Source organism: Vulpes vulpes, chromosome 12 (genome assembly GCF_048418805.1).
Source record: "Vulpes vulpes isolate BD-2025 chromosome 12, VulVul3, whole genome shotgun sequence".
Classification (NCBI taxonomy): Eukaryota; Metazoa; Chordata; class Mammalia; order Carnivora; family Canidae; genus Vulpes; species Vulpes vulpes.
The window spans coordinates 166,830,597-166,854,446 of NC_132791.1; the positions used below are offsets into that span (position 1 = coordinate 166,830,597).

The 23,850-nt window shown below is 47.1% G+C and overlaps 1 protein-coding gene across 4 annotated transcripts in view; it reads left to right on the top strand.

Annotated features, from left to right (window-relative positions):
• The window catches only part of KLHDC4 (kelch domain containing 4), a 56,428-nt gene extending 33,702 nt beyond the window's left edge, over positions 1–22,726 (top strand). For 3 of the 4 annotated variants that reach the window (XM_026004956.2, XM_026004959.2, XM_026004960.2), the window contains 6 exons: positions 8,208–8,300; positions 11,949–12,108; positions 17,969–18,044; positions 19,697–19,905; positions 20,519–20,921; positions 21,693–21,976. In XM_026004956.2, the coding sequence (XP_025860741.1) occupies positions 8,208–8,300; positions 11,949–12,108; positions 17,969–18,044; positions 19,697–19,905; positions 20,519–20,921; positions 21,693–21,913 (1,162 nt within the window). In that variant the 3' untranslated portion in view covers positions 21,914–21,976. The other variant, XM_026004958.2, reaches the window with a different exon arrangement.
• Positions 22,727–23,850: the final 1,124 nt, after the last annotated feature.

Below are 23,850 nucleotides of genomic sequence, written 5' to 3' on the forward strand. Positions count from 1 at the left end.
GTGGCAGTATACAAAATCAATGCCCAGAAATCAATGGCATTTCTATACACTAACAATGAGACTGAAGAAAGAGAAATTAAGGAGTCAATCCCATTTACAATTGCACCCAAAAGCATAAGATACCTAGGAATAAACCTAACCAAAGAAGTAAAGGATCTATACCCTAAAAACTATAGAACACTTCTGAAAGAAATTGAGGAAGACACAGAGATGGAAAAATATTCCATGCTCATGGATTGGCAGAATTAATATTGTGAAAATGTCAATGTTACCCAGGGCAATTTACATGTTTAATGCAATCCCTATCTAAATACCATGGACTTTTCTTCAGAGAGTTAGAACAAATTATTTTAAGATTTGTGTGGAATCAGAAAAGACCCCGAATAGCCAGGGGAATTTTAAAAAAGAAAACCATAGCTGGGGGCATCACAATGCCAGATTTCAGGTTGTACTACAAAGCTGTGGTCATCAAGACAGTGTGGTACTGGCACAAAAACAGACACATAGATCAATGGAACAGAATAGAGAACACAGAAGTGGACCCTGAACTTTATGGTCAACTAATATTCGATAAAGGAGGAAAGACTATCCCCTGGAAGAAAGACAGTCTCTTCAATAAATGGTGCTGGGAAAATTGGACATCCACATGCAGAAGAATGAAACTAGACCACTCCCTTGCACCATACACAAAGATAAACTCAAAATGGATGAAAGATCTAAATGTGAGACAAGATTCCATCAAAGTCCTAGAGGAGAACACAGGCAGCACCCTTTTTGAACTCAGCCACAGTAACTTCTTGCAAGATACATCCACGAAGGCAAAAGAAACGCAAAAATGAACTATTGGGACTTCATCAAGATAAGAAGCTTTTGCACAGCAAAGGATACAGTCAACAAAACTAAAAGACAACCTACAGAATGGGAGAAGATATTTGCAAATGACGTATCAGACAAAGGGTTAGTTTCCAAGATCTATAAAGAACTTATTTAAACTCAACACCAAAGAAACAAACAATCCAATCATGAAATGGGCAAAAGACATGAAGAGAAATCTCACAGAGGAAGACATAGACATGGCCAACATGCACATGAGAAAATGCTCCGCATCACTTGCCATCAGGGAAATCCAAATCAAAACCACAATGAGATAACACCTCACACCAGTGAGAATGGGGAACATTAACAAGGCAGGAAACCACAAATGTTGGAGAGGATGCAGAGAAAAGGGAACCCTCTTACACTGTTGGTGGGAATGTGAACTGGTGCAGCCACTCTGGAAAACGGTGTGGAGGTTCTTCAAAGAGTTAAAAATAGACTTGTCCTACGACCCAGCAATTGCACTGTTGGGGATTTACCCCAAAGATTCAGATGCAATGAAACGCCGGGACACCTGCACCCTGATGTTTATAGCAGCAATGGCCACAATAGCCAAACTGTGGAAGGAGTCTTGGTGTCCATCAAAAGATGAATGGATAAAGAAGATGTGGTCTATGTATACAATGGAATATTACTCAGCCATTAGAAATGACAAATACCCACCATTTGCTTCAACGAGGATGGAACTGGAGGGTATTATGCTGAGTGAAGTAAGTCAATTGGAGAAGGACAAACAGTATATGTTCTTATTCATTTGGGGAATATAAATAATAGTGAAAGGGAATAGAAGGGAAGAGATAAGAAATGTGTGGGAAATATCAGAAAGGGAGACAGAATATAAAGACTCCTAACTCTGGGAAATGAACCAGGGGTGGTGGAAGGGGAGGAGGGCGGGGGGGGTGGGGGTGAATGGGTGACGGGCACTTGATGGGATGAGCACTGGGTGTTATTTTGTATGTTGGCAAATTGAACACCAATAAAAAATAAATTTATTATTTAAAAAATAGAAAGACCAGCTGACTGTATTCATGAGTCTCTAATCCTGGGCTTTCTGTTTTATTCCATTGATCAATTTGTTCTTTCGCCAACAATGTGGTTTTGGTTTGTTGATGTTCTCTACTTTCAAGGCACCATATTGTCTTGATTAGTTAGTTTTTTTGTTTTTTTTGTTTTTTAAAGATTTCATTTTTTATTCATGGGAGACACAGAGAGAGAGGCAGAGACACAGGCAGAGGGAGAAGCAGGCTTCATGCAGGGAGGGAGCCTGACATAGGACTCGATCCCAGGTCTTCAGGATCAGGCCCTGGACCGAAGGCAGGTGCTAACCCACTGAGCCACCCGGCTGCCTGATTATTAATTTTATAGTAAGTCTTGAAGTCAGGTAGGTCCATCTTCCAACTTTGTTCTTCTCCAATATTGTGTTATTTGGGGTCTTTTACCCCTCTATATAAACATTAGAATCTATTTGTCCATATCCATAAAACAGTTTGCTGGGATTGTGATTGAGATTGCATTGATTCCATAGATCATGTTGGGAAGAACTGACATTTTGGTGATACCCAGACTTCCTATCCAAGAACACGGAATGTCCCTCCATTTATTGAGTTCTTTGATTGTGTTCATCATACTTTTGTAGTTTTCCCCAAATACATCTTGTACATATTGTTAGATTTATACTAACTATTTCATGTTGGGAATGTTAGTATAAATGGTATTGTTTTTAATTTTAAATTTCACTTGTTCGTTGTTGTTCTGTAGGAAAGCAGTTGACTTTTGTATATTAGTCTTGCAGCCTACAACCTTGCTATAATCACTTATTAGTTCCTGGAATTTTTTTTCTGTTCTTTCAGATTTTATACATAGATCATGTCATTTACAAACAGAGTTTTATATCTTCCTTCCCAATATTTATGCCCTTTATTTACCTTTTCTTTCCTTTTTCTCCCTTATTGCATTAGCAAGGACTTCTAAGACAGTGTTGAAAGGAGTGGCAAGAGGGGGCATCCCTGCTCTGTACCTGATCTTAGCGGGAAAGCTTTCAGTTTCTCATTATTGAGTATAATATTATCCATAGGTTTTTGTAGATATTCATGAAATTCAGAATGTTCCTCTCTATTCCTAGTTTACTGAGAGAGTTTATCATGAGTGAGTGTTAGATTTTGACAAATGCTTTTCCTGCATCTATTGGTATCATCATATGACTTTTCTTTTAGTCTGTTGATGGGATGGGTTATATTAATTGATTTTAGATTGGAACCAGCCTTGCATGCCTAGGACAAATCCCACTTGGTCATAGTGTGTAATTCTTATACTTTTTTGGGGATTTTATTTGTTAATATTAATTTTTGCATCTATGTTTCTGAGAGATACTGGTCTTAGTCTTTTGTAATGTCTTTATCTTGTTTTGGTATTAGGGTAGTGCTGGATAGACAGTAGAAGCTATGCTCTGAAAGACATTATAGAGGAATGGTATAAATTTTTACTTAAATGTTTGGTAGAATTCACTAGTGGAACCCCTCTGGGCCTGGTGCTTTCTGTTTTGGAAGATTATCAATTATTGATTCAACATCTTTAATAGATGTAAGCCTATTCAAATTGTCTATTTCTTGTGTGGATTTTGGCAAATTCTGTCTTTTAAGGAATTGATCCACTTTCTCCACGTTATCAGATTTGTGGGCATAGAGTTGTTTATAGTGTTGCTTTTTTTATCTTTTTAATTTCCATGGCATCTATAGTGATGTCCCTTCTTTCATTTCTCTATTAATAATTTATGTCCCCCCCCCCCCTTTTTTTCTTAGCTTGGCTAGAAGCCTGTTGGTTCTATCAGTCTTTTCAAAGAATCAGCTTTTGGTTTGTTGATGTTCTCTATTTTCAAAAATATTAATTTCTGCTCTCATTATTTCTTTTCTTTTGCTTTTGGGGGCTTAGTTTTCTCTTGTTTTTCGTTTCCTAAGGTGGAAAATTATTGACTATAGATCTTTTTTCTAATATGTTCATTCAGTCCTAAAAATTTCCTTCTAAGTACTTGCTTTCACTGCATTCCACAAATTTTGATAAATGATGTTTTCATTTTCATTTAGTTCAAAGTATTTTTTAATTTCTCCTATTTCTTCTTTGACCCACCTGTTATTTATAAGGGTGTTGTTTAATCTCTGTGTATTTGGCTTCTAGTTTACTTCTCCTGTGGTCTAAAAGCAAACATTGTTTGATTTCTGTTCTTTTCAATTTGTTATGGTGTGTTTTGTGGTGGCCCAGAACGTGGTCTGTCATGGTGAATGTTCTAGGTGAGCTTGAGAAGGATGTGTATTCTGCCCATTGTGGGATGAAGTGGTCTGTAGGTGTCAGTTACATCCCATTGATTAATGGTGTTGTTGAGTTCAGCTCTGTTCTTGTTGATTTCTGTTGCTGTGTCTGTCCATTTTTGAGACGGGGTTATTGAATTTTCCAACTGTGATGGCAGATATGTCTGTCTTTCCTTGTGGTTCTGTTAGTTTTTGCCTTATATAGTTTGACATTCTCTTTTTGGGTATGTGCATGTTGAGTATGTCTTTTTTGGAGAGTTGATCCCTTTATATGTAGGTAATGCCTGATTATTTTATTCATTTATTCATTCACTCATTTATTTTAAGATTTTATTTATTTATTCATGAAAAACAGAGAGAGGGTCAGAGACATAGGCAGGAGTGAAGCAGACTCCTCAGAGGGAGACTGACTTGGGATTTGATCCTGGGACCCCTGAGATCATGCCCTGAGCCAAAGGCAGACGCTCAACCACTGAGCCATCCAGGTGTCCTAAGAACTCGGTAATGCCCGTTTAAATTCCTGGTAACTTTCCTTGCTTTGAAGTCTGTTCTGTCTGAAATGTAGTTACTCTTACTTTTCTTTGATTAGTTGTCAGCATGGTATATTTTCTCCATGTGTGTACTTTTAATCAGCCTGTGTCTTTATGTTTGAAGTGGGTTACTTGTACACGACATGTAGCTGGGTCTTCTGTTCTTATCTACTCTGAGGAGCTCTTTTGTATAAAATGATTCATTTAAGACCATTAACATTCAGAGTGATTATTGATTTCCTGGGTAACATCTGCCGTGTTTGTTACTGTTTCTGTTCATTGCCCTTGTTCTTTGTTTCTATTTGTCTTTGACTTGTGTGTGTGTGTGTGTGTGTGTGTGTGTGTGTGTGTGTGTGTGTGGTTTTTAATTGAGCACGTTGTAGGATTCTGGTTTTCTCCCTTAGCATATCCGTTATGCCTGTGTTTTTGCTATTTTTGGTCACTGCCCTAGTGTTGGCATTGTGCATTCACAACTAATCCAAGTCCACCTTCAGATGACACTGTACCACTTCATGAGTCATGCGGATACGCTGAAATAGCAGACTTGTCCCTTGCATCATTGCTGTCTTTCATTTCACTGACACAGGAACGTGCTGAAGAACGTGTGTATAGAAACACACACAGCAGACACATTGCTGCTACTGTTGCAGATAAATTATTTATTAGATCCATTAAGAAAAAGTAAAAATGTTTTTATTCTACCTTCATTTATTCCTTCTACAGTTCTCTTCCTTTCTCTGTGTAGATTCAAGTTTCTGACCCATATATGTGTGTGTGTATATATATATATATTTTTTTTCCTTCTCTCTTTAAAAGACTGTTAAACATTTCTTGTGAGGCAGGTCTACTGGCAACCAACTCCATTAATTTTGGTTTGTTGGAGAAGGTCTTATGTCTCCTTCACTGTTGACTGGTACTCCTGCGGAGCACACAGTTGTGTGTTGGTGATGTTTTTCTCCCAACACCTTGTACTTCATTCCACTCTCTCCTTGCTGGCATGGTCTCTGGCAACAGTTGGATTTGCTTCTCATCTTTGTTTCTCTGTAGGTAAGGTGGTATTTTTCCCATGGCTTCTTTGCGATTTTTCCTTTACCTTTGGTTTTCTGTAATTTGAAAATGACAGGCCTCGGGATCGTTTCTTGACATATATCCCGCTTAGTCCCCTGACCATCCTCCATCTGTGTGGTTTGAGGTCAAAGTTGAGTTTGGGGAAATTCTCATTGTGTCAGATTTTCCTTCTGTTCCTTTCTGTCTTCTTCCAGCAAACCCATTATGTTTCTTTTACATCTTTAGCATCATTGTCCCCTTGGATATTCTGTCCTGAGTTTTTCTTCCATTCTTGGTTCTCCTTGGTTTTGGGTTTTTGAGTTCTTCGTTACTGTGTCCTCTGGTTCTGGGGTTCGTAGCTCCATCTTGCTCACAAGCCCATTGGGGCCATTCTGGGCAGTCTAATTTTCTGTTAGCGATTTGATCTCTCATATTTCTTTCTGGTTCTTAGAATTTCAGTCTCACTGCTTTCATTGCACATCTGTCCTTGCATGTCGTCTCAGCCCTTCGAGTATTCATCACAGTTGTTTTAAATTCCTGGTCTGGTAATTCTAGCACCCCTGCTTGTCTGGTTCTGGTGCTTGCTCTGAACCCTCAGACTGTGTTTTTGCCTCTTAATGCACCTCATAAGTGGCCTCTCACTAGCAGGACATGAGGGAGCAGTTACGAGGAAGTGCTGTACCTAAGCCTGCAGGAGTATGGTGGTGAGCTGAGTGAGCAGGGGCAGTGTGGTCTCCGGTCTCCCCGTTGAGGAGGGCTCAGCTCCCACTGCAAACCTCACAGGAGCCTCTCGGTTTCTTTCCCCTGCTATGTGAGCCAGTGTGCCAAGAGGGAGCTGAAGTTGGGCATTTCTCTTCTTCCAGGTCAGCTTGGCTCTGGTTAGAGGACAGGCTTTGTTAAGAACAGGATGCTCAGGGGCTTTTCAGAATGGTGCCTTCTCCCCACCCCTGCCAGAAGCTGCTTACTGTGGGAATGCATTTGAGCCTCCGGGTTAAATTTCACAGTATCGTGGGGGCCCTGTGACTGGATCCCCCCGTATTCCTCTCTGAGCTGGCTGTGCGTAGGCCCCTGCTTCTGGAGGTGGGCTTCCTGTATTCTCCTGTCTGTAATCAGGGGCCAGCAGTTTGACCTGGGTATGATCCAAGAAGACTTGTTGAATTCTCAGTCTGTTCAGCTTTTTTACTTGTTGGGACAGTGTGGTGACTCCAAGTCCCTTGGATGCCAAATCAGAACTCAGAAGTCCCTTTTCTTGGGTATTTATTGCCATGTATTTTTATATACATGTTAATGAGATAAAATCACATTCACTTAAATGACTGCCTTTTAGTTGGACAGTTAGGAGTTTCAGCTGACCCACAGACCTGTTGAACCATCACCATTCTTGAGACAGACAAGGTGTCTGTCCCTCCAGGAAATTCTCTCCTGCCCCCTTGTTGTCTAGTCCCTGTGTCGTCTTTGGCCCGAGGCAGCTGCCATCATCATCAGAGATTGATTTTTGCCTTTTTTCCTATAAGTGGAATCCTACAGTACATGCTCTTCTGATGCCTGCTTCTTGGAGTGTGACCTGTCCATGTTGTATATATCAGGAGACCTTCCCCTTTTGTTGTTGACAAGTATTCTGTTGTGACTGTACCACACTTTATTCGTATACTCGTCGAAGCAGCTCCTGTCTGCTTCTGGTTTTTGACAGTTGTGAATAAAGCTGCTCTAAATGTGTGTATGTGGGTCTTTGTATGCACTTGTGTTTTCATATGTGAGTAATAAGTATCTGCCATCCCATTGCCAGGTTGTGTGCCAAGTGCATTTCACAGTGTAAGGAGTGGTTGTGGTGGTGGCCATGCCATCTTACACCTGCCCCAGTGCTGTGTGAGCGAGCCAGCTCCTGGCTCATGGCTTTGTGACGACTTGATCCTGTCATTTGGTTTTGGCCTCTAGTGGTATACAGTAGGGAGCACAGTGTGCATTCAGCTTGACTGAACTACTGACAATTGAGGGTGTTGACCATCTTTTTCTTTGTTGGTCATTTTTTTGTCTTTTCTTTCCTGTTTTTATTTCAGCCTTCTGCTCACATCTTTTGCCTAGAATTTTATTGGATTTATTTTACTCATAAGGCACAAGAGTTCTTCTGGGTGCAGGTCATTGGTCAGATGTGTGTTTGCAGAAATCTTCTCTCCCTTTGATCTCTTGCGGTTTTATTCTGTAATAGTTTATTTTGAAAAGCTGAGATTTTCTGTTTTAATGGAGTCCAATTTCTGTATCTTGAGTCCCTGCTTGCTCTCAGAGATTTTTACTCCAAGGTCTTGGAGACTGTCTCCTGTTTTATTCCCCATATTTACAGCAGCTAGCTAGACTCAGAACAGTCTTGGTTACTTGTGGTCAAATTAAACATACTTAATGCTTATGAAACAAATTGGTGAAAAAAGTGGGTTTTGTTTTGTTTTTTTCATTTTAGATCAACAGGAGGCCCTTCAGGTCGGAGTGGACATCGGATGGTAGCCTGGAAGAAACAGTTAATCCTTTTTGGTGGCTTCCATGAGAGTACAAGGTTGGTACCAATAGCAGAACATCTTTCTTTCTGGGAACAGTAAGGAGTGGACCTTTTGTGGGAGGAACCTTTCTGAATACACATAGAAAATGCTGCTCATCCCCTAAATCCAGAGCCAACTTTGTGGATGCTGTCAGTGTCTTGAAATTCTTTTTTCTTTTTTTAGATTTATTTATTTATTTATTCATGAGAGACAGAGACTGAGAGAGGCCAAGACATAGGCAGAGGGAGAAGCAGGCTCCTCATAGGGAATCTGATTGGGGACTCAGTCCTGGATCCCAGGATCATGACCTGAGCCAAAGGCAGGTACCCAACCGCTGAGCCACCCAGGTGTCCCAGTGTCTTGAAATTCTTAATAGTCATTGAGTAATAGGCTCTGCATTTTTATTTTACACTGAGACCTGCAAATGATCTGGCCAGTCCTAACACCGGATTCTCACACTTTAGCCTGATACAGAATCCTCTGGAGGGCTTGTTAAAAGTCTGGTTGCTGGGCCTCACCCTCTGGTTTCTGACTCATTAGGCCTGGGGCAGGGTCTAAGAATCTGCATTTCTGCAAATATGCAGGCGATGCTGGTACTTCTGGCCAGGGCACTCCACTCTGAGAGCTTCTGGGCTAAAATAATTTTTAACTTATCTGGGTTGGGGAATGCAGCAAAGAGCAGTGATGTCTGAAGAGGGGCTTTCCAATGGCAGCATTGGTAAGAGCCATGATCATGGGTTCCATGTGTGCTCACTGCAGGCCAAGCTGACAGGGTCTCTGCTTGTTGGGAGCCTGTCCTCCACACCATAGCTTCTCAAGTGTCCTGAGTTCAGTCCAGAGAAATGAGACGTGTGGTGACAGGTCATTTTGTCTGTCACCATCATAATGCAGTGCTAAGCTGTCCTGTCTGGCAACGTCCCGTTCGTTGGGCTTTGCCTCTGAGCAGGCCTCACGTGGAGAAGGGTGGGTGGGTGTTTCCTAATGGCTGTGTTCTACACTTCCCTCTCCTAACCTCTTAGGAAATAGCAGAGCCCTCAGTTTGCTTATTTATTTTTAAGATTTTATTTATTTATTCATGAGAGACACAGAGGCAGAGAAACACAGGCAGAGGAAGAAGCAGGCTCCATGCACGGAGCCCGACATGGGATTCGATCCTGGGTCTCCAGGATCACACCCTGGGCTGAAGGCGGTGCTAAACCTCTGAGCCACCTGGGTTGTCCAGAGTCCTCAGTTTATTAACTGTCATGGCAACTCTCACATTTCTGTCACCTGATGGGTCCATTTGCACAAATTTTTTTTCTGATAATGACTGGCTCCTAAGTCAATTGTCGTACATGGATGTGAAGGAGGTCAAGTTAGGCATCTTGCAGTTTTCATCCCCCTTTAATCCAGTCTTAATTGAGTTGTGGTGGTATAGATTTGACTCAGTTAAAGCTGCAGTTTTTCTTCATGAATAAAGACGTTTTATTAATGGAGAAAGGGGGATATAAATTCTTCAGTGCTTTCAGAAGGGATTTTAAAAGCATAATTCAAGTTAAGTAGTGATTTTGTGTCCCTAAATGTGTAACTTGGCTGTAATAATGCTTTAATACTGAGTCTCAAAGAGCATGCCATTGGCAGGGCAGGTTATGCTCCTGCGTCATGGATGAGGAAGCCAGGCTCACCAGGGCTGAGTGGGGTGGAGTGCTTGTGTGCAGGCACTCCCCCCCCCCCCCCCCCCCCCTATCCGCTCTGCTCTGCAGGTGTGCGGCAACTTACCACCATTTTATTTTATTTTTATTTTATTTTATTTTATTATTATTTTATTATTTTTTATTTTATTTTATTTTATTTTTATTTTTTATTTTAATTTTTTATTTTATTATTTTATTTTATTTTTAAAGATTGATTGATTGATTTGAGAGAGAGAGAGAGAGAGAGAGGCAGACACAGGAGAGAGAAGCAGGCTGTATGCCAGGAGCCCGACGTGGGACTCGATCCCGGGACTCCAGGATCGCGCCCCGGGGGCCAAAGGCAGGCGCCAAACTGCTGAGCCACCCAGGGATCCCCCTTACCACCATTTTAGATGAGAGAGCCCAGGCTGTTTTTAAAACTTTATACCTAAGGGATTGTCATGTATTATTTATTCTTGACACTTTTTAAAAAAAAAACAAGGAATTATTTGTTGTATGCACAGGGATTCATGAGTGTGTCACATGGGGATTCATAGGTGTGTTGGTGCATTAATTCACCACTTTTGCAAGAGATGGTGGGGCCAGCACGGGCCCTGCCCCTGGGAGCTCACAGTTTTAATTTGTGGTTGTAATTTGCAACTTTTTCAAAATCAGAACTGTTTTCAAAACTGTAATCATCTGTTACCTTGCTTAAAATTGTTTTTAAAGTATGTAAACACACAGAAAAAAACGAAGATACTAGTAAAGCTACCTACGTAGTTACCTTCCATATGAAAAAAAAAATCAGTTTGACTTTTAAAAACTAAAGAGGGCAGTCTAGGTGACTCAGCGTTTTAGCGCCACCTTCAGCCCAGGATGTGATCCTGGAGACCCGGGATCGAGTCCCATGTCAGGCTCCCTGCATGGAGCCTGCTTCTCCCTCTGCCTGTGTCCTGCCTCTCTTTCTCTGTGTCTCTCATGAATAAATAAAATCTTAAAAAAAAAACAAAACAAAGAACAGTTGAATTTATGTGCGGAATAGAACTTTTATACTGAAAATCTGCAGTGTGAAATCTAAGGAAACATAGAATCTAGTGATGCCTTCTCAGAACTCTGAGCCTCTATTCCTCAGTTCATGTATGAAAAGCCATCCCGTGGTGGCTGCATCTTAGAGGGTGCTGGTCAGCAGAGTCGCCCGCCAGGGCCACCTGTGTACCATGCTGTGCGCAGCTAAGCACCCCAGCCAGCACTTTCCCCTGGAGGCCCTTCCTGGCACTGGCTGTAGGGTGCCATGCTCAGGGTAGTGGACAGGATTGCTCAGACCCTTGGATGGTTTCGCAGTTCAGGCCTGGCTGGCTATTTTGAACAACCTGGAGAGCATCTCATATTCTGGTGTCATTCTGACCCGGGCTCCTTGGCTTTGCCTGTGGCTGTATATGACATTACGTTAGGGCACTGCTTTCCCATGCACGGACTCCTTCCCAAGGTCACTTCTGCATTCAAGTCCTTTTCCTCTTAAGCCCCAGCAGCATGAGGCCAGACGCAGCCATGGGCCCCCCCTTGTTGCCACCCAGCTCCTGGGCTCCAGGGACTGGCCTCTGACGCACCAGTTTCAGGTATACTCAGCTTGGCTCACAGCTCTGGACTAGCTTTAGGTGTCTCCTTTCTAAGTGTTCACTTGGCTCTGTAATTTATGAGCTTAAAATTACACACGTGGTAACTTAATGTAATTATTTTCAAGGCTGTGATTTTGTAAACTTTGTAAGGAAGTATGGTATAACTTTCAGACTAAAAAGTTTTTCAGATCCTGGCAAATTACTGTATTTCTGTGAGCTAGCATTATCTCTAGTCTCCAGATGCAAACTCATATATACCTGTGGTCCTTTCATGTGGATTTAGACTGTAATGAAACTGGTAACTTACTACAAATGGCAGAAAATTCACCTTTAATTTGAATCAGGTTCATGTTTTAATGTCCCTGTTTTCTTGTTTGTGTTTCTGTGTGATAACCAGAGACTACATCTACTACAATGATGTGTACGCCTTCAACCTGGACACGTTCTCCTGGAGTAGACTGTCCCCGTCAGGGGCTGGGCCCACACCCAGATCAGGCTGCCAGATGTCTGTCACTCCCCAGGGTGGCATTGTCATCTATGGGGGCTACTCGAAGCAGGTAGGATACGGCACGTAGAGAAACAGGCCCTCCTCTCTGGTGTTGCCTCTTTCACTTTCAACAAGAATGAAAACCTCCAAATAGGATTGCATATCGAAATAGAGATGGGTATAATGTTCATCTCTTCCCCTGTGAACATATTAAGACTTTTTCACCCATATTGTGTTGTAACCCATGTAGCCCCAAACATGCTGCAATATGAATAATTCCTGTTTGGCAAGGGTGGAGGAGTGGAAGTGGGGGGATGGGTCTTGATGCCTAAGCCACAGATCCTGACTACCATACAGTGCTTTCTAGTAGATAGAACAGGCCATGGTTGCTCCAAGCCACACAGACACGTTGAAGTGACCTCTCTGGGTGCATGTGTGTGAGTGTGACTTGCTGGCTCTGGTGTGTATCCCCCACACGAGGTGCTCTTCACAGCGTCTGAAGCCCACAAGCTGCGCCTCATCAGCTTGTACATGCCCGTGAGCCCCAGAAGGCTGGAGTGGGGTCTCACTGCAGGCTTTTTCTTAGCCTTTATATTTTAAAAATTTCTCCAACACAGAGTGACTTAAAAGACTTAATGAGGTGAGACTTAACATCCTCCTACCTAGAGCCTCCAGTAGTTAGCGCTCTGCTGTCCTTGCTTCATCACACAGTGGTTCACATCTATGCTGCTGTCCATCCACCCATCTTTCTGGGTGAATTTCAGAGAAAAGCGCAGACACCTGTACACTTGCCCCTGAATACTGGGGCAGGCGTATCAGCCAGTAGAGTTCAGCATTCAGATTTTTTTTTTTTTTAAGATTTTATTTATTTATTCATGAGAGGCACACAGAGAGAGAGAGGCAGAGACATAGGCAGAGGGAGAAGCAGACTCCTCACAGGGAGTCTGATGTGGGACTCGATCCTAGGACCCTGGGATCATGCCCTGAGCCCAAGGCAGACCCTAAATCCCTGAGCCACCCAGGCATCCCAGATTTTAACTATATTTACTTTACATAATCTCTGCATCCATTGAGGGGCTCATATTCTTGACCCCAAGATCAAGAGTCACATGTTTTTCCAGCTGAGACAACCAGGCATCCCTCAACATTCCATGTTTTTTTCCAACATTCCATTTTTAATGTATAGTTGATATGTGGTGAAGTGCACATATCTTAGGTGTGTACTTACTGATTGTGACTCATACATGGGTGTAGGTGCTTGGAGCCCTCATCTGCCATGCCCTTCCCCCACCCAGAGGCTGGTGCCAGTCTGCTGTGCCCCACCTTAGACTCGACATGCCTGTTCTAGGACTGTTGACAGATGGGCTTGTTTGAGGAAGACTTCCTTCGTTCAACATGCTTCTGAGATCCGACTGAGTTATACATTTTGGTTGCTTGCTTCTTCATGCCGAGCCGTATTCTGCTATGACACACACAGTTTCTTTATTTTTTATTGATGGACACAGGGCTGTTTCCAGTTTTCGGTCATTACAGACAAAGGTGCTGTGAACGTTCTTGTACAGATCACTATGGCTCTACTGAGTTTTGGGGCAAGTACCCAGGAGTGGGACAGCTTGGGTCACAGGGTGGAGATTGTTGCAGCCCTTCCCACAGTAGTTGCCTCATGCCCTCGCCAACACTTGATGGCGCCAGTCTTTTTTATTCTCAGCCATTCTGGCAGATGTGTGGTGTCTGTCTCATTGTGGTTTTAAATCTCATTTCCCACAGATGGAGTGGGCCCCGTGACTTGGGCTGAGCAGGTCGCCTGTGGGTGGTCAGGATAACGCAGGCAAGGAGTCCAACCTGCAGTGGGGGAGTGTCCTGTGTCTGCTCTATTTCTCACCCCTCTGGCCCAGTAAGTGTTGGCCTTGCTGCTCAGGAAGTGGCCAGCCTTTGTTTTGGACAGAGGATGTTGATTGTTTTCTGGACTCAGCTAGTTGTTTGACAGTCAGGAGGGCCTGAGGTACAGGCTGCTTTGGCCACAAGCTGTGCCTCTGCCCACATCTTGTGCTTCATAGAAGGAACCAGACAGTGTCCAGAAGGGAACCTTGTGAAGCTAATGCCATTTTAAAGAGATATGGTATTTAATCAAAATAGTGCCTTATTCTCAACAACTGCTCTTTCCAGCTAGGGGTGTGGACACACCAAGTCCACTTCACTGAGTGGCCATTTTCTCCAGGCCTTTGGCTTTTTTTTTTTTTTTTTTTTTTTTTGGCTTTTGGCTTTTGGCGTTTGAATCAAGGTGAAAAGCTTAATCTGTTTGGATTCTTGGGGGATTTATCACAATTAGGGAAAGGTTTGAGTCCTGGCTGCTGTGAAGTACTCGTGAGCCAGGCCTTTGTGGTTTATTTCGAGGTAGCTCCTCCTTGCCCATGAGGAGGATGTCTCATGCACACGGGGTGGTTTCTGTGGGCCGTCCACTGCTGGTTCTCAGCCATCAGGACAGGAGCATCGTGGCCGTGGGCCTCCCTGCCTGCCACCCCCCTCGCCCCCCCCGGAACCATGGGAGCACCTTCTCCCTATTACATGTGATATCTTCCTTTGACCCCACGGACCCTGGTCGGGGTGTCCTGAGGAGGCTGCTTTTGCTGGTCCTGGGAACACGGAACCCTTGAATGTGCTTTTTCACATGATCTTTGTTGTTTAGTTTGATCAGGTTGCAGATACTCTATGTGGAACCTCTCCCTGCCCTTTGGGGACAAGCTGGGGAAGGCCTCAGAGAGTGGACAGTTAACAAACACAGGCTCCTCAGAGCGCAGCCGCGCAGGGCCCTTGCTGGTCTCAGAGCTGTTATCACCCCTTGCCGGGGTCAGATTGCCCTGAAACTGGGTGTCTAGTGGGGGCCCCGGAGGCTGAAGGGAGTCCATCTCCAAGTCTGAGGCCGAGGATGCTGGTGAGAGGATAGGAGTGCAGGGCGTTGAGTGCGGCATGAGGAGGTGCTGGGTCTCAGGCACATGCTGAGTCATTTTGGAAATAGTTGTGTTGTTTTTCAGTGTGATATTGTAACACCCGATACACATCTCTGTCAAAAGTATCTGGATTCCACAGATTCCATTAGTACTATAGTAGGAATGTGTGAGTGGGGGAATACATTCTTTGTAAAATGCACACAGTTTCTGCTGTGTGGTGTGACTGGCAGCCGCCCTGAGCCTCTCACAGCAGTGCTCATCCTTAAAGAGAGGCTGAGACCCTGTGTGGAGTGTCATACTCCCTAGGCAGGAGTTAGTTCCACATCTCTGCAGGCTCTGGAGACTCTGCTTCCTCCCCCAGATCTGTTGAATCTCATGGAAAGACTAGCTGTGTGCGTTTAAAGCCAGGAGGCCTTAACAGAATGTGCCGTGGGTAATCCACAATAAAAATTACACAGGGCAGCTTTCTCTTGTTCCCTGTGAGGACAGGAGATGGGATTTTGTGAAGTGAAGTCCCTGTTCTACATACAAGGAAGGGAACTGCTGTGCGGGAGGAGTTAGCTGGTGGGGCGGGCCAACCCTGTGCCAGTGTGCACTGTGGTCCGAACGGGTGTGACGCCTCCCCCTCCCTGCCCCGCAGCCAGAGCCCTGGCCAAGTGCCAGCCTGCACCAAAGCTGTGGCCCTGGGCTTGTCACCTCACCTTTCTTGGGAAGTGTTCTGGCTGGTGGGCCTCAAGGGAAGGTGCTTAAATTCTAGCCTAGAAAAGCCCCCTTAACTACCAGGTTCTAACCACTGCTTGCAGCAAACAATACATGTGTCAACAGGTGCAGTGATGGCAGGGGGCCATAGCTCAGCTGTGATTTGTATTTCTAACAACAGAGTGGTCACTGAACTCCTTCCAGGTCCCGTCAGTGAGTAGGACCTGTGAGTGTGAATTCAGTTCCTGTTCATGCCAGGTCTCTTGGTGTGGAAGGGTAGTCCCTCCTGCTGGGCGAATCTGCTAGAGCAAGAGAACGTCTAGTCTGAATGACTAATGTGCAGACATTGCCTCACTTGAATCCTGCAGTTGTGTATGGAAGGAAGACAAGAGAGGCGCACACCCAATTTTTCTTCCTGGAGATGATGGCTGTTCTCCACATGTGGCTGATAACCAAACGTCCTGGCTATAGTATATTCAGGTCACGTGTCCAGTCCACTGGCAGCTAAATCGTTGGCTTTGTTTTCCAAAAGGAAACCAGCTTCTCCCCATGTAGTAAATCCACACCTGTGGTTGGGAGGAAAAGAAATATGCATATGTATTTCCTGATCCTGTCTTGCGGTGGGTGAATGGGAGTGGACATGACAGCAGCAGCCAGCACTTCTGGTGCCCAGAGAGTGGTTTCTAACCCCATCTCCCGTGAAGGGACCTGGGGCTCCTTGAGGAAATGGCTGATCCCAGGCCTGGGGTAAGAAATGTACAGGCTGAGGCTGGAGCAGCTTGTGGTGTGCCAACCTAAGGAAGTGCTTATAGGAAACCCACACAGTGGACCGGGGAGCCATTGAAAGGATTCCCAGTGGCTAAAGCTCGAACTGTTTTAGCAACAAAGTAAGTAAAGTGGATTGGATTACAGTCCAGAGCATAATATAAAAATTTATGAGTCCATACAATTATAAGCAAATGATTGAATGAATAAATAAATCAGTGGAAAGGGACAGATCCCTATGCAGAATTCCTCATAAATTATGCAGCCAGCTCCACCCTTGAGGGGTGGAGCACAACTTTCTTCTCTGCCATCAGGGCTGTATAGAGTGGCGTCCTTCCCTAGAGGACTGTGGGAAGCTGCAGGCCTGGGGGATGTGACAGGCAGGGGACCAAGGTCAGCAGCAGTGGGAAGTCATGGCACCAGTATGTACCCCTGGAGTGCTGGTTGAGAAGGGCACTTTATCTGCAGCCCTGATGGAAGTGCCAGACAAGTGTCAGGATAGCCACGTGATGCAGCACAACTGAGCAGCTCACCAGAGGCGGGGAGCCTGGGGCTTGCGATGACCATGCATCATGCAGTACCCTGTGGCAGACAGGTCTATGAGACCCCTGGGGGTGAGAGGTCGGAGGGTCCTCACTGGGGGAAACGAAGTGTGAGTCAGCTGGGGACTTCCTTAATCGTGACCGACGTAGTGCAGAAATGGAGGATGTTAGTAATGGGGGAAACTGGGTACAAGCTGCTCGATTTTTCTGTGAACATATAACTAACCTGAAATAAAGGTTGTTAAAAATAAGGGATTTACAGGATAGATACAGAGAAGAAATGAAAACTCCCAGATCCCTCCCCACAGGACTGCCATTTTGCTGAGTGATTTTCCAGACATGGTTGGCATTTGGGCAAGGGTGCCTGGTTGGGCCAATGCTGTGTGGCTAATGGGATACTGAGGACTCAGGGCCAAGAAACCAGTGTTTTGTTGTTTGAGATGCTCAGAAAAGTTTTTAATTGGGAGCAGCTGGCTGGCTTCCGTAGTGCATGTGAATGTGATTCTCTGCGAAGTCTGAGGACATGAATTGAAAGATGATGGGGTTGGGGACACTTGGGAACTGCAATGGAAGGTGGCTTTTTGATGGCCTCTGGGGAGGGCTCCATGATCTCTGGGAGAGCCCCTCCACCTAGAACAGGATCAAGGCAGAGCCATGGAAGTACCAGCAAGAGAGCACTGGGGTGTTCCTGGCATGATGGTGGTTGTTAGAATGGTGAATTTTTAAAGTTCAAAATCTATTCTTGGTTAATAAATCATACCAACATTTTTTATTCTATCTTCTCAATGAGGTCAGAGTTGAGCTGGTCATAGTTTGGATTTTCTTTGAGGCTGGTGAAGGAAGGCTTCAGGGTACCTCTCCCCACCCCCACACCTCCCAGCTGGAAGCCAGACCACAGGCTTGAGGGAGGGGGCTGTGTGGGACATTGTAAGAGGCATCTAGCCAGTTCTCACATGACTCCCTGTTCCTTTTGCAGAGAGTCAAAAAAGATGTGGACAGAGGCACCCAGCATTCAGATATGTACCTGCTGCAGCCCGAGGATGGAAAAGAAGGTACATGCACCATGTCAAGGATGGGCCATGGGGGTGGTCTATGGGTTCCTACAAGAAGCAGGGCAGTGACCCAAGAGCCCACCTGCCCTGTGGATAGGGGGATGGGAGAGTGGCAGTGAGCCCCTGCACACTGCGGTGGAGCTATGGGCAAGTCCTTGCCTGAGTGGGCAAGCCCGGCACTCCACGCGCGACCCTAAGTGCCTGGCTGCACAGCAGGGACAGCTGAGGAGTGTTCATCCCCGGGTGTTTGGGGTGGCCTGGCCTAAAAGCACAAGCACTGTGGATGCAGGAGTTCCTCTCACAGCAAGTGGGAACTGCTGCTTGTCTGTCATTCCCTGACTTGTTCTCGCTCAAGAGCAAGTAGCCACTAGGGTTGCTCCATGAGGAATGGCTATTGTGGATCAGTGGCCCCTGCTCTCCCTTTCTAAAGCTCAGAAAGTAAGGTGGTGCCCTGTCTGTGAGTCTTGGGATGAGCAGGCTGGGCTAGACCCAAGTGATCCAGTCTAGCTCTGGATCTGCTTTGGGCACCCACAGCATGGCCCTTCGCCTTCCCCGTGAGGCTGTCTTGTGTAGGATGACGGGACTGCTCTGCATAGCACTGTTCCCGCTCTCCCACCCTAACCCTTAGTAAACCTGGTGCTTCTCAGGAAGCCAGCCTTGCGGCCCTACAGTGACCCATGAGGACTTTTCCTGGGAACTGGGAACCAGTTTGAAGCTGAGGAGAAACTTGCCCGGTTTGTTTATCAGTGAGCTGGAGCTGGAACCTGTGTTCTGAGCCTGTGTACCTAACCTCTGTCTGGGCATCAAGCTGTCACTGGTGAGCAGCACATGGTGCGTCATGAGCTGGTGCACACTTAGAGCCTGTCTCCTACAATTGAAAAAAGTGTCTTGCCAGACTGCGGGCAGGGCACGCTGGTGTTTTTCCTTCTCTGTTTCCTAAACCATTAAAATGCTGACTAACGAATTGACCTCATGGCCCAGTAATGGGTTACCCACCCCCGCCACCAAAGTTGCACCTGTGCTGTGCACTGATGAACAACAGTTGGACATGACATTGTAGAGCATTTGCCATTTGTTGCTTCTGTTAAGTTTTTCTTAAGCGTTCATTAAACAAAAAAATCTCAGTTCTTTTTTCTAGATGTAGTGGGAAGGCTTTCCCCCATGCTTCATACTAAGTCATGTTTTGAGGGTTACCATGTTAATTAGGCACCTGCCATGAGAGAAGAACATGTTGCCTATGGGACAGGTGGGCTGTCTGCAGTTCTTAGCAGCGGTGGGACCAGAGCAGCTGCCTGAGACAGCGGTCTCTGCCCCAGAGCATGGCACAATGGGAGGCCCTCCTGGCACTGCCGCCTGCCTGCCTCACTCGTGGCCAGGCCTCTGAGCTACAGCCAGGAAGTGCTTGGCGGAGCGGGTGTGTGGAGGGCACGTGGAAACGTTACCTAGTGTGTGTGGGACTTTCAGCAGTAGGGTGAAACTCCAGGGCATATTGGGCTGTGTTTTATATTTCTGCAAAGGGCTCAGAGCTAATGTCCCTGGTGACCTCTCACCTGCAGTCTTGTTTCCACTTGTCCCAGTCACTCAGGGCCAAGTGATACTGGATGTGACTGTGGCTGGCTCCCTTTTACCCTGTGTTCCCTCTCCTCCTACAGGCAGCTGGAAGTGGACTCGGATTAATCCTGCAGGAGCCAAGCCCACTCCGAGGTCTGGCTTTTCGGTGGCTGTGACCCCAAACCATCAGACACTGCTCTTCGGGGGAGTCTGTGATGAGGAAGAGGAAGAGAGCCTGGAGGGGGACTTCCTTAACGACCTGCACTTCTACGATGCCACCAGGAACCGCTGGTTTACGGGGCAGCTCAAGGTAGAACTGTGTCCCAAAGTGTATAACATGGTGGTCACGTATCAGACATATAGCCCCAACACAGGGCTGCCTCTGTTTGCCTCTGTCGAGTCAGCTGGTTCTTCTGGCCAGGTGTCAAGATGCCCAGGGCCTCCCCAGTCCCTCTTGTCTGTGGGGCTCCATATGAGCTCTCTGTCTTTACTGTCCCTGTGGCCAGGAACAAGCCACCCTGCCCCTCTGCCCACTCTACAGTGGTACCATCGATAGCCATCCCAGCAGTGGGGTTGCCCATGGGCTTCTGGTCTGGACGAGTTGATGGGGTGAGTGGCCTCAAGGCTGGAGGAGGCAGCCCACTCTGGTTGAAGAGCCTTGGCATCTCTGCCAGGAATTGGGTAGCGGTGCAGCTCGTGTCTGGATGCGTGGCCCTCTCTACCTTTTTCTCAGAGAGGTCACACATAGACAGAGTCTCTGTGCCCCCAGGGTGAACCATAGCACATGGGTTAGGGCAGGTGTGTAAGCTTTGTGGCCCAATCCCCCTTGGGGGGAGTCACACTTGAACCCATGTTACTCGAGGATGCTTGCCTGCTCACAGCTGCCTGCTGCTAAAATGCATGGCCTTGTTTTTCATCAACAGGGACCTAAGTCCGAGAAGAGGAAACGTAGGAGAGGCAAAAAAGCAGAGCCCGAGGGTCCTGACAAGCAGGAACATGGGGGAACCAGTGCCCAAGAGCCCCTGGAGGTGGTCAGAGAGGTGGTCACAGAAGACGGGACCGTGATCACCATTAAACAGATGTTTGCCACCCCGGGGCCAGCTGGAAAACCTCAGTCCAACGAGGAGGACAGCCCTGATGAAGTGGGTGGCCCCGTGGTGGAGCCGAGCCCCCGCTCAAATGCCATGCTGGCCGTGAAGCACGGGCGGCTCTACCTTTACGGGGGCATGTTTGAGGCAGGTGACCGCCAGATCACCCTCAGTGACCTGTACTGCCTGGATCTCCAAAAGATGCAGGAGTGGACGGCCTTGGTGGAGATGGATCCAGGTGAGCTGAGTTGGAGATAAGCTCCTCCACATGGTGGGGCGGGAACTCCCTAAGAGCATCTGTGAAATCTGCCTGCAAGTGCCCCCTCACATCTACCCTATGCCACTGAGCCTGCAGTGGGCAAGCCCTGTATCCCTCACCTCTGGCTGTTCATAGCAGGGTGGGCCCTGGCCATGGTGAGGGCCACATCCTGTGCACATCCATCCCTGCTCTGGGAGCAGAGGTGGGTAGGCTGCTCACTCCAGCACTCCCGTGAGCCTCAGGCCTGTCCTGGTACTGCTCAGAGGTGTGCTGTAGCAAAAACATCTCACGGAGGCCCTCCCCCCATGACCGCAGCTTTCTGAGCATGTGAGGGCAGAGCAGGCCCATGACCATCGCAGGGTCCCGCAGGCCTCCTCTGACCCATACTTCTTGGTCCCACGCTGCCTCGTTGCACACTGGCAGCTGCTGGACACAGGCTACCACTTCTTTTAAGACCAGAGACTAGAAATAAAGTTAAAATACACACTCTTGGGGAAAGTTACTCAGTGGCTGGTATGAAAAGCATCTGTCTTCCAGTGAGATCATGCAGAGCCAGGCATCAGGAGAGAACTCAGCATGGTCTTATATCGTTGCCAGTCACCTTCACCCCACCTCTGCTCAGAGACCCAGAGAAAACAACACGTTTCCTCTAAGCGTGCAGAGGTGCCAGGCCAGGGCCACTCCCACACTACGAGTCTCTGGGGCTGCCCTGCCACGTTGACACTCTGAACATGTGCTTTTGCTTTCAAGGAACTCAAGAGTGGCTGGAGGAGTCAGACTCGGAAGAGGACAGCAATGAGGGCGAGGGTACTGAGGATGAGGACAGTGGCGAGAGCGACAAGGAGGCTGGGGGTGAGTGTGGTGTGTGTGCCCACCAGGGGCAGCAGGAGACCCACGGCCCAGCTGCTCCAGAGCCTAGGGCTCTGCACCAAACCTCGACTTCGGGGGTCACTTCGCTCCCGAAGCCCTAACTTTGATAACGAGAGACTCAAACGCTTTACTGAAGTTTTATTAAAATTTGGCTTTGCTTTGTAGATGTGCTCTCACGGCAAGCTTAAGTTTTTGAAAGAACATTTGTATGTGGAGTGTGTTTGAGCAGCGCCGTCTTGGTTTCTTTGATGGAATGAAGATTTCCTCGCCATGTGATTTCTCTAGATTTGGTGCTCTCGTGCTCACCCGGCCAGGCTGTGAGCGGGGGGTGGCCTCTGGAGCTGCCTGACCCAGGCTTTGCTCCCACCCCCTCCTTCCCTGAGGAGGAGCCCCCGCGCCATTGCCTGCCAAGCGGCTTGCAGCCTGCCTGCCCGGGCTGAATCGTATCGGGCGGAGCTTGCCCTGGATGACACTGGGCCCCACATGGAGAAGAGAGCAGCCCACGTTGTGGCCAGCACTTCATGTGATGACTCCGCCTAAGGCCCCGCCTACTGGGCTGGAAGTAAACCCGAGTGAGGTGCAGTTGCCTTCCCTTAGTATCACTGGGTGTGATTTAAGTAATTCAGCTTCGGGATGAAGCTACAGCACAGCTGGTCTTCTGTGCGGCCCAGTGGTGCCTGTGGGACGTCCCCCCCACCACGCTGAGTGGTGCCATGAGGGTGAGGCGGCATGTGGTGTGCTTTGTGTGCGGTTTCCCTTCTGCCAGATGAGGAGGCGCACATTCTGGTTGACAGTACATTGTCGGCCGGGAGATCTCAGCCTTGATTTCTGGAAGTTCTTGGTGGCAGCCCACTGACCACCTTTACATGCTGTGTATCTGCAGATCTTTGAAATAAAATTCCTTTTGGCTGGGTGGTTCTGCATTTTCTCTGCCGCTGGCTGTGCTCGGGCCTCTGAATATTCCTGACTCCTCAGAACTGCTCTGCCAGCCTTTTGTGGGAAAAGGAGCCACCCTCTGCTCTTTCCCTTTTAGGCTCCAGGTTGTCACTGGCAAAGTGACAGGAGGATGGGAAGCCTGAGGTCAGGGGCCCCGCTGTCTCCACATGGTGCTGCTGTTTAGCATCTGTGGAGTGGGTGTTCCTCACGGTGGCAGCCTATGGTGCCCCACCAACTGGTGCTTGCTCCAGGGTTCGTGGCTGGGACCGGTTTTCGTCATATAATTGGGGTCACAAGTTGGGCCTTGAAATCATACCTGGTACCTTTTTTCACCTTGAAAATCTGTTATAATGAGAATGTAGATTTTGAGTTTTTAGTAACAGGACCAGCATGCCATCTGTTCCCTGGAACAGGCCATCCCCCACAGTGCCTGGACTCTACCAGACAAGAGTGGTAATGCCCACTTGTGGCAGAGCAGAGCCTGGCCTGGGAAGGTGTTCATGGAAGGATGAGGGCTGACTTGATCCTGGTGTCACGCTGCTCAGTCCCCACCAGCTTTGACAGCGTGAACTCACGTGTCAGACTTGCCTGGAGTGGATGAGCTCTCACCAGCAGATTAGAACTTGCAAGCTCTCCCCTGATGGTAACCTGTCCGTGTGTCTGCCTGCCCAAGCCCCGCTCTGGGGGCAGTACTGTGGGGGCGTTGGAGAGAGGCCAGGCTGGGTGTCAGGCAGCACAGCACCCATTCAGTCGATGTGGGCTGGGTTTGGTAGACAAGCTGGGTGCTCTGGCTCCAGTGGTGTATTTATAGCACTGCCCTTGGTTGCTGGGGCAGTCCAGGTCTTCCTTGGGCACTCGGGGTGGAATCTCACTGGAAGGTCCTCAGGCATGGCTGCTGGTAATGCCATGGCTGGAGTGCGGGGCCTCCCGGGTCCCCTGGGTGCCCGCCCTGCCCACTCCTATGACGTGGCACCCCAGCCCCTGCCGTGTGGCTGCTTTAGGAGGAGGTCCTTGCAAGAGCGTATTGGCTCTACCCTAGCTGTCTTGTCAGAGGCCTGTGTGTTACTGATTGTATGATAGAGCAGGTTTGACAGAAGGTATT